This window comes from Pteronotus mesoamericanus, unplaced genomic scaffold (assembly GCF_021234165.1).
Source record: "Pteronotus mesoamericanus isolate MK-2021 breed Mesoamerican mustached bat unplaced genomic scaffold, CSHL_Meso_final contig_2, whole genome shotgun sequence".
NCBI classification, from domain to species: Eukaryota; Metazoa; Chordata; class Mammalia; order Chiroptera; family Mormoopidae; genus Pteronotus; species Pteronotus mesoamericanus.
In genome coordinates, this window is record NW_026555084.1 from 16,738,095 (window position 1) to 16,750,492 (window position 12,398).

Below are 12,398 nucleotides of genomic sequence, written 5' to 3' on the forward strand. Positions count from 1 at the left end.
GAGGAAGTGGTATAAGGAACATGTGCTTAAAAGCCATGTACTTGAATTTGTATTTCTGATTTACACTCCTTTGGGTAAGCTGAAAAAATTACTTTCCCTCCCTTGCTTCAGGATTCCCTTATTTTAAATATGCTGAATAAATCATCTCTAATTTTCTTGTAGTTCTGTCAATCAAGGATTTTATCATTCTAAAAATAATAACCTTTTCTTAATTGATATTGTTTACTACTACATAGCACATTTTAGCTGATAAAAAACAATCAATTAGTTGGAAGCACACTGTTAATTTCAACAAGACACCTCACAACATATTTTTCTGGCCTCATGCTGTTCTTTGCATTCTCTTGTAGCGGCAGCTTTTGCTCATATTTCTGATAAACACTTCACGAATCTAGTCTTCCTGAGAGCGGGGAAGCTCATCTCATAAGTGCATATGTGCTTGTAACTAGCTTGTTTCTAACCGTTGGTGCCAGCAATTTTTAATTGGTACTACGAAAGGAAGGCAAAAATCTCTTTGAAACTCTTTGAAAACTCTTTGAAAAATAGTGGTCCTCCCCTATTCTTGTAGGCTTATGTCATAGGCCAACACTGAGAATGTCCATCCTAAATTTCCCTTTAAAATCCTTAAGTGTCTAAGTTCACTGAACAACACTGAATGAGCAATTGTTCCATACCAAGCATAGTACTAGGCCCCAAGGATATAAACCAGAACATTAAACTACCTCTTTACTTAAAGGAGTCATAGTCCAGTGAGAGAGATGGACTTGTAAATAAGTAAGTACAAAACAGTGACAGCTGGTACTATAGGTGTAAGGACAGGATGTTATGGGACCAAAACAAAGAAATAACTAATTCACATTCTGAGGGGGGAAAAAAAGAGGTCACGGAAGGATTCCGAAAGTGAGCTGCACCTTGACTAAGAGGAGGACAAATTAGCCTAGAGTTCGGAGAGATGGACCTCGTGAAATAGAAGGAAAAATGGGAGAAGGACCAGTGATGGATGAGAAGGATATGTTAGGAAGAGGAGACATATAAGAACAAGTTCAAGATAATCGTTCAAGGTAAGGAAGGCAACGCAACAGTTGAAGCTAAAGGGGTGAACAGAAGCCTTGCATGTTAGGGGGAATTTGGAGTTCATCTTGGAAGCTAGGGAAGCCACTTAAGGGTTTTACGCATAATGCCGTCAGATTTGGATTTCAGATCATTACTCGACTCAGAGTGGAGAGCGGAATGAAAGGGCCAAGACTGAAGCAGGAAGGTCATCTGTAAGGCTGCTGTGGTCAGTTATGAAAAGGGTGGCGATGGCTTGAGGCAAAGGTGTATCGCACTTGGTGATGACCTCTGCGGAGGATAAAGAGGGCAGGGGAAGACCATGTCTAGGTTTCTGGTTTGTCTCATCACGCTTTGCCCTAGTGCAGTGCGGCTGTTTAGAAGGAGTTTCCCAGAGATCTAACCCGGGGCATGAAAGGATCTTTGTTTTGAAGAGGTCATTTGGAGATGAAACAAGAAAAAAAGAGCTATAAAGGATGGAGGCAATCAAGTCTGTTTAGGCTACTGAAGAGAAAAAGGGTCTAAAATTCATAAACAAAGAAAAATAAGGTAAATGTAAGATATCCATGCACTTGAAAGATATTTACAAGTACTGAAACAGTTTGGCCTGGAGGAAAGCAGTTCCTCAGAAAAAACCAGAAGGACCTTTATGGACAAATAAAAATTCTATCAAGGATAACAAATATTGTGATTTATTTTCCTGGGACTGATCTTCAATGGACAAAGCTGTGTCTCTGTTCTCTCTTCATGCTTGAAGAATGATTTACAGTCACATATTGAGATGGAACTGTAATTTCAATACTGGAAAGGAAAAGAGATCCATCTGTGTGCCAAAATGGTGTCAGGGGAAAAAAAACAAAATGTCCTGTTATGCTTTTTCCTGTGAGGGATACAGCCATCAACCGGTCACTGGTAAAGGCCACAGCAAGCGTCAGCTGGGAACACATTCCCTTCATTCACGTATCTATGTGTGTAAAATATGAGATTGGCCTTGGTCAAAGTCAACCAAGAACATCAGAAAAGAGTATTGAATTGTGCTTCTCAGTCTCACACACACATTAAATATTTAGAAATGTCAACATTTATCATTTCCATTATCATTGTCATAGAATGAGAGATGTGGTTGGCAACTAGCAGTACAGAGGGGAGCAAAAAGAAGACAACTGACATACAAAGAAGGAGGGAGACAGATTCCTGCCCCTTACTGGTTCACAGCCCACAGGGCCAACTGCGCCCGCCGCCTCTTTTTGTCAGTATACTTGCATTGAACACATCTGTGTATATGTATTTACATAATGTGAATTAACTTCTTTACACAAGACCAGCACTGAGTGGTTGTGACAGAGACTAAATGTCCCACCACTAAGCCTAAAACATTGTTTATTTTGGCTCTTTACAGAAAATGTTCACTTGCCCATAGTCTAGACAAGTGCAAGAAAGAGGAAGACTTCAGGGGAGTTCCTTCCATGAGAAAATAAGGAGTTTGACCTGGGGGTTGGGGGAATCTATGAAAACCCATATGCTAAACAAGGGTTATGAAATATTATACAGAACTGTATAATCTGTGGTAGTGACCAGGAGAGAAATAGCTTTGCTTGCTTTAGTTCCATCTCAGGATCATTTGTGACTGCCTGGTTTAGACGTTAGGGCTGGTTTTGGAAACCTCAGTCAGAGGGGTCTGGTTTTTATTTGCCTCCTCTCCATCAGGATGTAACTCAAGAAGCAAATCAGAAGTTTGTTTATTTGTTTGTTTATTTATTTATCTCTCCTGAACTTTATTTCCACTGCCTTCTAGCTATTTTATGTTTTCTCCAACAGTTTCTATTTTGAATTTTGGCACATTAATAATTTATATGGAAAAGGTGTGATAAGAAAAGATGACCATCTGAAAGACTGCTTCTTGTTTGTTTTTTAAAATCTTGTTTATGCTGTTCCTTTTTAAACTGAACTTATTGGGGTGTGGTGGTAATAAAATGATATAGGTTTCAGGTATACAATCCTACAGTACATCATTTGTATATTGTATTGTGCGTTGCATCTTGTGCCAGCATGGATGGACCTGGGGAGCATTATGCTAAGTGAAATAAGCCAGTCAGAGAAAGACAAACACCATATGATTTCACCTACATGGGAAATCTAATGAACAAAATAAACTAACAAACCAAGTAAAGACAGGCACATGGATTCAGAGGATGACACCTGTCAGAGGGGCGGGGGCTGGGGGCTGGGTGAGAAGGGATTAAGCACAGGTGAAAAAGGACACAGACAACAGTATGGTGATTGCCAGAGAGAGGAAAGGGGATGGGGGGAGGTAGAAGAAGGCACAAGGAGAAAAAATGGTGATGGAAGGAGACTTGACTTGGGGTGTACTTGATATTTAATGTAGTCATTTTGTTGTGACCATTTTGACACATCTAACTGGTGACTCAAAAGAAAATCAACTTTCAGCTTTTAAAAAAATCCGAAGTAATGCATTCAACACAGTCGCACTTGTAACTGATCCTTGACCCTCAGCCCATTCTCTGCTTTCCCTGGTCCTCATCTCATTTGCCACCCTTACCCCGACTTCAGCCCGACCTTGACTGGGTCCCTCGGCCCTGCTCCATCCCCTTATCTCATCTCATTCCAGACCGCCCTGTCCGCCACCCGCCTTTCATCCAACCAACAGTCTTTCCCTGCTGCTCAGAGTGATTATCAGGATTGATTAAGTCTTAAGGGTGGCATAACAATGTCTTTGTACATATTACCTAATGTTCATAATTGTAATAAAAATGATGAAAGAAGTATAGGGAGTTTGTTGTTTATATCTCAATAACATGTTCAAAATGGCATAACAAAGCAACTACATCTCGAAAAATAGGATGTCTTGACCATGAAGACAGAGTTTCTGGATTTCCTATGAATAACCAGGAATGAGATACAGTTTCACATGTTGTTGAAATTCTAAACCCATCCTGTACATCTTGGAATTGCCAAATAGCAATATTGTTTCCTCACGTTTCCCCTCCTGAAATTGTCATGCTTGAAAAATGACTTACATGCCATTTTTCTTTTTGCTTAATGGTAAAATAGTGGGGGGGGGGGAGTATAGAAACTGATTTATTTTTACGAATTTCTAAAGGACATGGATCACCAGATCCTTCTATAATTAGCCTAGCGACAACAGATCTAAACTAAATGGAGCAGAAGAAAAAATGTAAAATTAGTTTCCCAAATCCAACGGCTCCTCTGTAGCTGAGAAAACTGGCACTTCAATGGGTTCTCCACAGGCTTTCTCACTTAGGGAGCGTTCAGGCCCGGCCCAGAACGTAAATGTGAACATATCTTGGTGCTGTCACTGGATGCCAGTAGCAAGGTTCTGAGCATGACAGAGTTACTGGTATTCCATCCACCCTCATTTAAAGTTTGTATTTCCTGATAGATGTCTCATGTGCTTTATTTTTTCCCCCTCAGAACCAATATGTCATTTTATTTTTAAAATCTTTTGTTATTACAGCTGTCCCAATTTTCCCCCCTTTGCCCTCCTCCCACCCAGCCGACCCCCTGCTCCTCCAGTCACCCCCACCCTGTTGTCCACGTCCTTGGGTCCTTCACACGCGCTCCTTGACTAGTCCCTCCTCCTTCTTTGCAGCCGTATCCCCTGCCCCCCTCGCCTCCGGTCACTGCCAGTCTCTGTTCCATATTTCCATGCCTCTGGTTCTATTTTGCTCATTAGTTTATTCTGTTCATTAGTTTCCTCTTATAGGTGAGACCATATGATGTCTGTCACCAGCGGGCTTATTTCTCACGTGTATTAGCTTAGTAGGTCTAGATTAATAACCTCCAGCCCCATGCAGCTACTGAACACTTGAAATGCGACTGGTCTGAATTGCGATGTGCTGAAAGTATAAAATACGTATCAATATCATATATTTAGTAAAAAAAAAAAGTTGATATTGATTATATTTGGAAATAATAGTTTTAATATATTGGGTTAAATAAAATACATTAAAATTAATTTTACCCATTTTTTTTAGCTGTGAGAAAATTTAAAAATACATATGTGACTCAAATTACATTTATATCGGACAGTGCTGCCTATAGAGACTTACACACATTGAGAACTCTCATTCCCTCAGTCTTCTCCCAGGCTATGAAACCAAGGCCCTGATACAGATATTGTCAAGAGGCAACATGATTAGATGTGGGAAATTACTGGTTTGTGTCATTGGATGGGGCTTATGTAACTGAGAGGTTAGTTATCCTGTCCACGGAAATAGAGGTGCTAGATTGAAGAGCAGGTAAGGAGACCGAGAGTGAAGGAGACCCTGCTTCATACAGCTTTATACAGCTGTTGGCTACCTGGGGTCCCATATCTCCCTACGTCTGTTCCCAATGATGACAACAACTTGAATCAGAAAAAAAAGCGAGCAATTTCTGTCCACCAATGGGCTTAGCAAGACAAAAGGGTAGACTTTATTCAACTTTCATAAAAAAAAAATGTCCTATTAGTCAGGCAGTGGCAAAGAAATCCCAGAAAGGGTGTGTGCTGTGTTTACGTTTATTGAACAATAATGGCAGAGACAGCATTGTGGTCAGAGCACAGGCTGGGTGGAGACGTCTCTGTGCCCTCTGATCACAGGATCTAGGACGAAAGAGATGGAGAAGACTGAAAGTCAGTGAGTCCATTCCCCCAACAGCTCTCTATTGTTTTCTACAGCGAATAAGATGAGCTCTGAAGAATTCTCTGTATATACAGGTGGTGAAGGTAGGCAATCCAGGATTGGGGTACACATCTGCCCTCATGGCTTTCACCAATTCTCGCATCCTTTGTTCTGGAAGAGAAGTTGGGCAGGTTAGATGGTAGAAATTCATAGACGTTGTGCAGATGTGGGCTACACATTTGTAGCTGCACCATAGTGAAAGAAATCTATAGACTCCTGCACGTTGCCGAGAGCTCACAATTTAAAATCACTTTCACATTTCATTCAGGTGTGTCAACAATCCTTTATGAAACATCTAGTATGTACTACCTGTTGAGGTAGGTACAAAAATGACCCCTGCTCTCGATTACATGTGGCCCTCATGCAGAGAGAGAGGTGTTATGAACGTCACTTCACAGAGGCGGAAGCTGAGCTTCAGAGCCGGTTAGTGACGTGCTACGGTCTCACATTTGGTCGGGGCTTATATCCAATCCCTCTAACACTAATACTTTAGGCTCACAGTTTGTCTTAGACCATGAGAATATAATCGGCTCTCTTCCTTGCCTGACTCACCCAATGTTTATATACTATTTAAATCAACATTTAAAACATTAAATCAATACAACTTTTTTTAAAAGGGGACAAAGGTCTTGGAAAGTTTTCTTCCATATAACTACACATTATCACCCAGAGTCCTAGTAACAGGTCACTGCAAATTCAAACCTCTACTTCTGCGTTCACGTTGAAACTAAAATTGTGAGACTTCCTTTGGTTTGAGAGTGATAAGCTATGGTCTGGTTAAAGCCCTGGAAATCTTTGTCATTGAATTGAGGATTGTCACTTATTTGTCTCACAAAACAATATTGGCAATACAGCCATTTCCTGACAAAGCTAATCTTTCTTTAATTGAGGTCACGCCTTCTCCAGAGCCCCAGGTATTCAGGGCCCCCTGACCCCTACGCAACAGTGGCAGAACATAAGAAATCAAGTCAGAAGGTCTACATTGACCTAAGATATAACACTGAACAACTGGTAAGTTGCAGGGTTTCTTCCAAGAGGGTTTCCTGTAAAATGGGGAAGATAATGATGCCGCCCTGGTAAGGGTGCAAAAGGAAAAAGCGCACGACACCCTAGCAGGGTTATATTAACCTTAGCATTTACTGTATAACAGAAAGTCCTTCTTAGATAGTAAGCAAAAGTATAGGTTCCAGGATCCTCGGTCTATTTTTCTAGGCAAGTTGTGACTTCCTGGATTTTTATTCTTTACTTGGGAGTCCAGACCCTCCTAGGGAAACTTCTATCCCGGAAAATGGCCAGGCAGTAGGATCCGACCCCCAGCGTGCGAGTCTGTAGCAGTTATCGGAGCAATGCTGGGCCACGGCCCACCCGTCCCACCTCGGTGATTCCCAAATCAGAGAACTGAATCACGCAGAGGGAACTGAAAGCGTGGCAGGACACCTTCTGTCCTAATGATTGATTCTGTCTGCTAACATCAGAAATAATTCCTATCGTTAATAATGACTGTTACATAATTCTAGTGGAAAGAAAACCCCCAAATATGAAAGGATGGAACTCCCTGGCAAACCTTCTGTGCTTAGCCCTGGCACGGCTCTTCATTATTTGAATAAATACGTCGTATCAATATTGTCCTTTGGCAACTTCCTCCTCCAGCGTTTTTTTGTCAAGTTTCCTAAAGGAGTTTGCACCAAGGTGTGCTCTAAGACCTGGTCCATAGGACTTGTAAAAAGATTATTTTTACCTTCCTGTTCTGTGACTAATGTGGCCAGGTGTGTTTGTGAGATGAGGGGACAGTGTGTTCTGGCTAATAAAACAAGGGGAAAACCACTAAGTTTATGTGTAATAAGAGAGCAAACACAATACAGGGACTAAAGCAAAAACTGCAGCCCTCTCTTTATGGACATGTAAAGATGCAGGGTAGAGAGATGACTTTGTCAGGCCGACATGAGAAACAAAGAAAGATCACCTGATTTCATCCCATGCTCTGCCTGCCCTCCAGCTGCTAGTGTGAAACCAGGCACAGCTGGCGTATAGCCCTTGGTGTTCTGGTTTCCCATAGGAGGCTCACTCAGTAGTTGTTTTGAATATGGTCTTTGTAGTGTTATTTACGATCCTCAAATCTGGCAGAACAGTTTCCAATTCCACTACTGCCAAAGCTGTTTGTGGCAGTGGAAGGGAGTAAAATAATAATGTGGATAATAATAAATAACTATTTATTATATTCATTAAATTTTGTTTGCTTTACTTAAATATAAATATATTTGTGATTATCAAATATGAATTTAGTAAAATAGAATTCATTAAAATTATTAAACATAAGCACTATAGCAGGGTCTGTTTCTCTAAGTTCATACTTTGGTCTCTTAGGCATAATAATAATAGTGGTAATAATAATAAGCACCATTATTAGACATTGTACCAAATGCTTAGAAGTCAGCATTTCTTGAATACTTTCAATACCTCAATAAGATCTTTAGTTTAGATATTTATGTGAATTTGCCAAAGTTCTCACATATGAAGAACATCCAAAGCTAGAATGTGAACCCATATTTATCTGGTTACAAAGGATTTTCTTTTATTTGAATATTCCCAGTTTTCCCCCCCAAGTTACATATCATCTTGCTAAAGGAAGAGACTCCTCACATGCAATCACCAGGGAGACCGTCAAACTCAGTAACGCGTGTCAAAACGTCCTTGTAGGAATTTAAATGAAAAGTCAACTTTTCATATCGGGAGGTAATTTAATGCAATGTAAAACGCAAGGATATGAGAGCTAAACAGAACTGGTTTAAAATCTAGTGCTGTTGCTCTCTGGCCTCTCTTGGTCTCTGTCTCATTTACTATTGTGCGCACAGAAAAGAAAACGTACTCGGGGAGATGACGTCAGGGACACTGTTACTAAAGAACCTAGTAAGCATCCCAGTACACACTTTAAAATGTTAAATACTATATTATTCCTCCCACATATTTCAGTAATTACGGAATTATTCCCACCAATTGGTTCTAAAGCGGCCATCAGGGGCTCCAAGGTACTTACAGACGCTTGCGCGCTGAGCGGCGTTTCTGGGATGCCGCTCTCCTCGCACCGCCCCTGGCTGCGTATGCGCGTGTTAGTCTGGCGTATTCTAAAACAGAAGAGAGTCATTTTCAAAGAGGGGGAAAATAAAAAAACAAGGATTATGTGGGAGATACCTGGGCATTAAACCAGAACTGAAATTAGGGGTCGGGCCAGGGATCTGCATTCAACTTTTTCCTAGTGGGCACCGCGCACGGTGAGTCTCTCCCTTCCGATCTGGCTCCGGATTTGCTTCCCAGCCCTGGATCTATTCTGTCGCATTTCATGCGCCTCTGTGCTCACAGAACTGTGGAATGGTGGAAGGAAACTTGGAGATCATGTAGTCCAAAAGCCATTATTTTACAGATGGGGAAATGGGAGCCCAGAGAGAAACTGGGCTTTACTGAGTACATATAATGTAACGTGGGGATTATAAAATATATTTCGCATAAATACATTTATATAAACAAAATATATATGGAATAGAGGTTGCATATATAGGTATATTTCATAACAAGATACAATCATATAGTCTGAATTTTATAACTGGAAAGGCTCAAAAGGTATGACCGTTAATGCCTCTTACTTAAGAAATATTATATATTAAACATCAACTTGTTTGATCCAGTGATGGGAAATTCACTGATTAACAAGGCAGTTCACTTTGTCTTTGGGCATTGCTCAGGCCGAAATAGTTCCCCTATAGCTTCCTCTGAGTCAGCAGAAACCAGGACTGTTTCCTTTTGCCTGGGATAGCCTGAATTTTCTCTTCATAATATATACTCCCAGTTTCTTTATCATTAGATAAATAATCCACGCTGGCATATGCTCTTATTAATATTCTTATTTTGGGGATTTCCTGCTGTAAAGTTCCCTTGAAGTACATGTTCATTTGTTACAGGTTTATATAATTAATATAATGCTTGAAGAACACCGGGTGGCATTTACAATAAAGAGATGTTAAAGGATTTCTGGGGAAAAGGTGAGGCATTGTATAGTAACAAACTGCTGAATGGCTGTACTCCTTCCTTAAACAGGGATTTCTTAATACTTAAAACTCTGTAAGATCCATGGATAGACATCAAAAGATGAATGTGTCCACAGATATTATGAATATAAATTGTTAATGTTCCATCATTTTCTCTCCTTTTCTTTTTCCTTTTCTTCTTTTCTTCTTTTTTCTTCTTTTCTTTTCTTTTCTCTTTTCTGGAAAGATGTTAACTTTCTTCATATTATCAAAGGACTCTCTGATCCTCAATTTTCTAAGGAACTCCTGCTTTGCATACAACAGTAACATAGTGGAGAGAAAGGAAGACTCCATCATCCCCACAGCAACAGGTTAAAATCCTGTCTGATCTACTTCCTAGCTTCCTGACTTGAAACAAACTACCTGCACTCTCTGAGCCTCAGATTCCCCCTCTGTTCAATGACAGCAAAGCCCCTCCATAGCAGGTAGCGGGGCTTCGGGGAGGGGTGACTCTGAAAGTGCCTGCCTCGCCTACAGATGGGAGACACATAAAGCTCTCATATTCAGATTTTATTCCAAGTATATGAACTGTAGAGTGGCTTTTTTTTCTCTTCTACGAGTTCCTTGACTTCAAAGGAAATAAATGTAAATTAAAATATTTTTCCAGGATTTAAAAGTAGGGTATCAGGCCTCTCCTCACATTCTGGGCCTTGCTTACACTGTCCTACGAAGGCTAGAACACACGTGGATTGCCACGGAAGTATGCGGTGGGGTGCGGTGGGAAAGTCAAGATTTGCCACCATGCTCCCATTTAAAGATAGTCAAATGGAGGCTGGGAAGAGGGGAGGAACGCGACTGGAGGTGAGGGTAGCATTTGAGCAGAAAAGCAACTACAAAGCTATCACCAACAACACAAGTCTTAAAACAAATCCTTTGTACTTAATTTAAAAGAACAATTCTTAGTAACCCTGGGGAAGTCAGTTGGTTCAGAGAACTGCCTCCACTTCTCCAAAGAAGAAACTGAGTCTCGGAATGATGAGATAATAGGCCCACAGATGCGCAGAAAGTAACAAATTTGAAAGCAGACGCTAGGTCTGCCATTTGCCCTAGTGTGCTTTCCTTTACATGATACCACTTCCTGCTTCAAGAAGAGGACTTAGGGAGGATGGGAAATCTGTGACTACCAGGTAGGCATAAGGTCCGTTAGTGATTATAGGCTAGGCTGACTCAATATAACAATGATTCTCAACATTTTTCTGTTAGTCAAAGGGTAGATGATGTTCGGACTCCCGTGAGTGTACGTGAGCTTACAGAGATTTTCTCTAACTGCTGTAACCCCACTACTTTTTCCTTTCTCTTCCACTCAGTAATGTATCTAAGCAATTTTATTAAAGGGGTAACATCAAATTTCCTCTATTGGATATAATGATGACAACCACAAAATCTGCATTTTGAACCGCTATGATTAGTACACGGGTTGCAGCACCCCTCAAACCGCTATCACTTCACTACCGTGGGCAAACGCCATTGGCAGGAGCCCCCACACTGGAAGACATGATGGTGCGACTTGTACACTTACAGGTTTTCATGACAGAGCATGCACGGATTGTTGTATGTCTGGCCATCGTCACCGCACACAGGCTGTAAATTCTTTGGGCAGAGGTAACCCATCCTGGGCAGTACTCGGTAGTGTTGGCACATCTCAGCATTCTGAACAAACAAAACACAGGTCAGATGGCTCGATGGTGCTCCCGAGGGATGAGCTAGGGGGGATCCTGTGGGTTTCCTCCAGCACCTTTGAATAACTGGTTAGTAAAGAAGCTGTCATGCAGGTCAACAACTTCACATATTTATATCCTGAATTTGGCTTCTTTATACAAGGGAAGATAAGTAGCTAAACCAAGAAACAAGAAAGAACAAAGCAATAAGAAAGCAGAAATTCTATATGATATTGGGCACAGATAAACTGAGGCCTGCCCATAGGAAGAAGACTAGGACGATAATCATGCAAAAAATAATACTGTTGTTTTCTTAAATGAAGGTGTTGGTTATATGCAGTCTAAAAAGGAAAGACTCAGAGGTAAACACTAGTGAACGGCATGGGCCATTGAGTCCCAGCTCTGCCACTAAACTAGAGAAATGATTGACCTAACTTCTCTGAGCCTTAGTTTCTCATCTGAAAAGCATGAATAATAAAGCTCTTGTCTCAGTTTGTGTTTTAAGGGATTAACTCTGATAATGCATTTAAATGCATGTGTAACACACTTTGGTACATACTAAGGGCTCAGGATACATTTTCAGTACGTTTCCCAAGATAAAACAATTTTTTTTTTATGTAGAAGAGGAAACATACTTGTTTTTTTGGTAGAGTTTTAGAAGTGTGATTCCAATATAACTTTATTAACTCAAGAAAAATAGGATCAAAGGAAAAAAAGACAGAGAAACTTAAAAAACAAAATTATAGAAGACTTAAATACAATTGTGTCAGTAATTACATTAAATAATAAGAAGACTAAGTACTCCAATTAAAGAACAGAAATTATCAGACTGGAAAAACAAAAAGAATCAACTATATATTGATTATAAGTATACTTTAAATATACCTTTCTATTTCAACCAACAGGTT

At 40.4% G+C, this 12,398-nt stretch overlaps 1 protein-coding gene across 1 annotated transcript in view; it reads right to left on the reverse strand.

Annotated features, from left to right (window-relative positions):
• Positions 1-1,213: 1,213 nt before the first annotated feature.
• Positions 1,214-12,398, reverse strand: part of SPINK5 (serine peptidase inhibitor Kazal type 5) — a 205,664-nt gene continuing 194,479 nt past the window's right edge. Inside the window, exons 34-37 of the mRNA XM_054568601.1 lie at positions 11,352-11,482; positions 8,715-8,875; positions 7,492-7,554; positions 1,214-1,341 (exon numbers count right to left, since the gene is read on the reverse strand). Coding sequence (XP_054424576.1) covers positions 1,214-1,341; positions 7,492-7,554; positions 8,715-8,875; positions 11,352-11,482 — 483 coding nt within the window. The remainder of the gene's footprint in view (positions 1,342-7,491; positions 7,555-8,714; positions 8,876-11,351; positions 11,483-12,398) is intronic.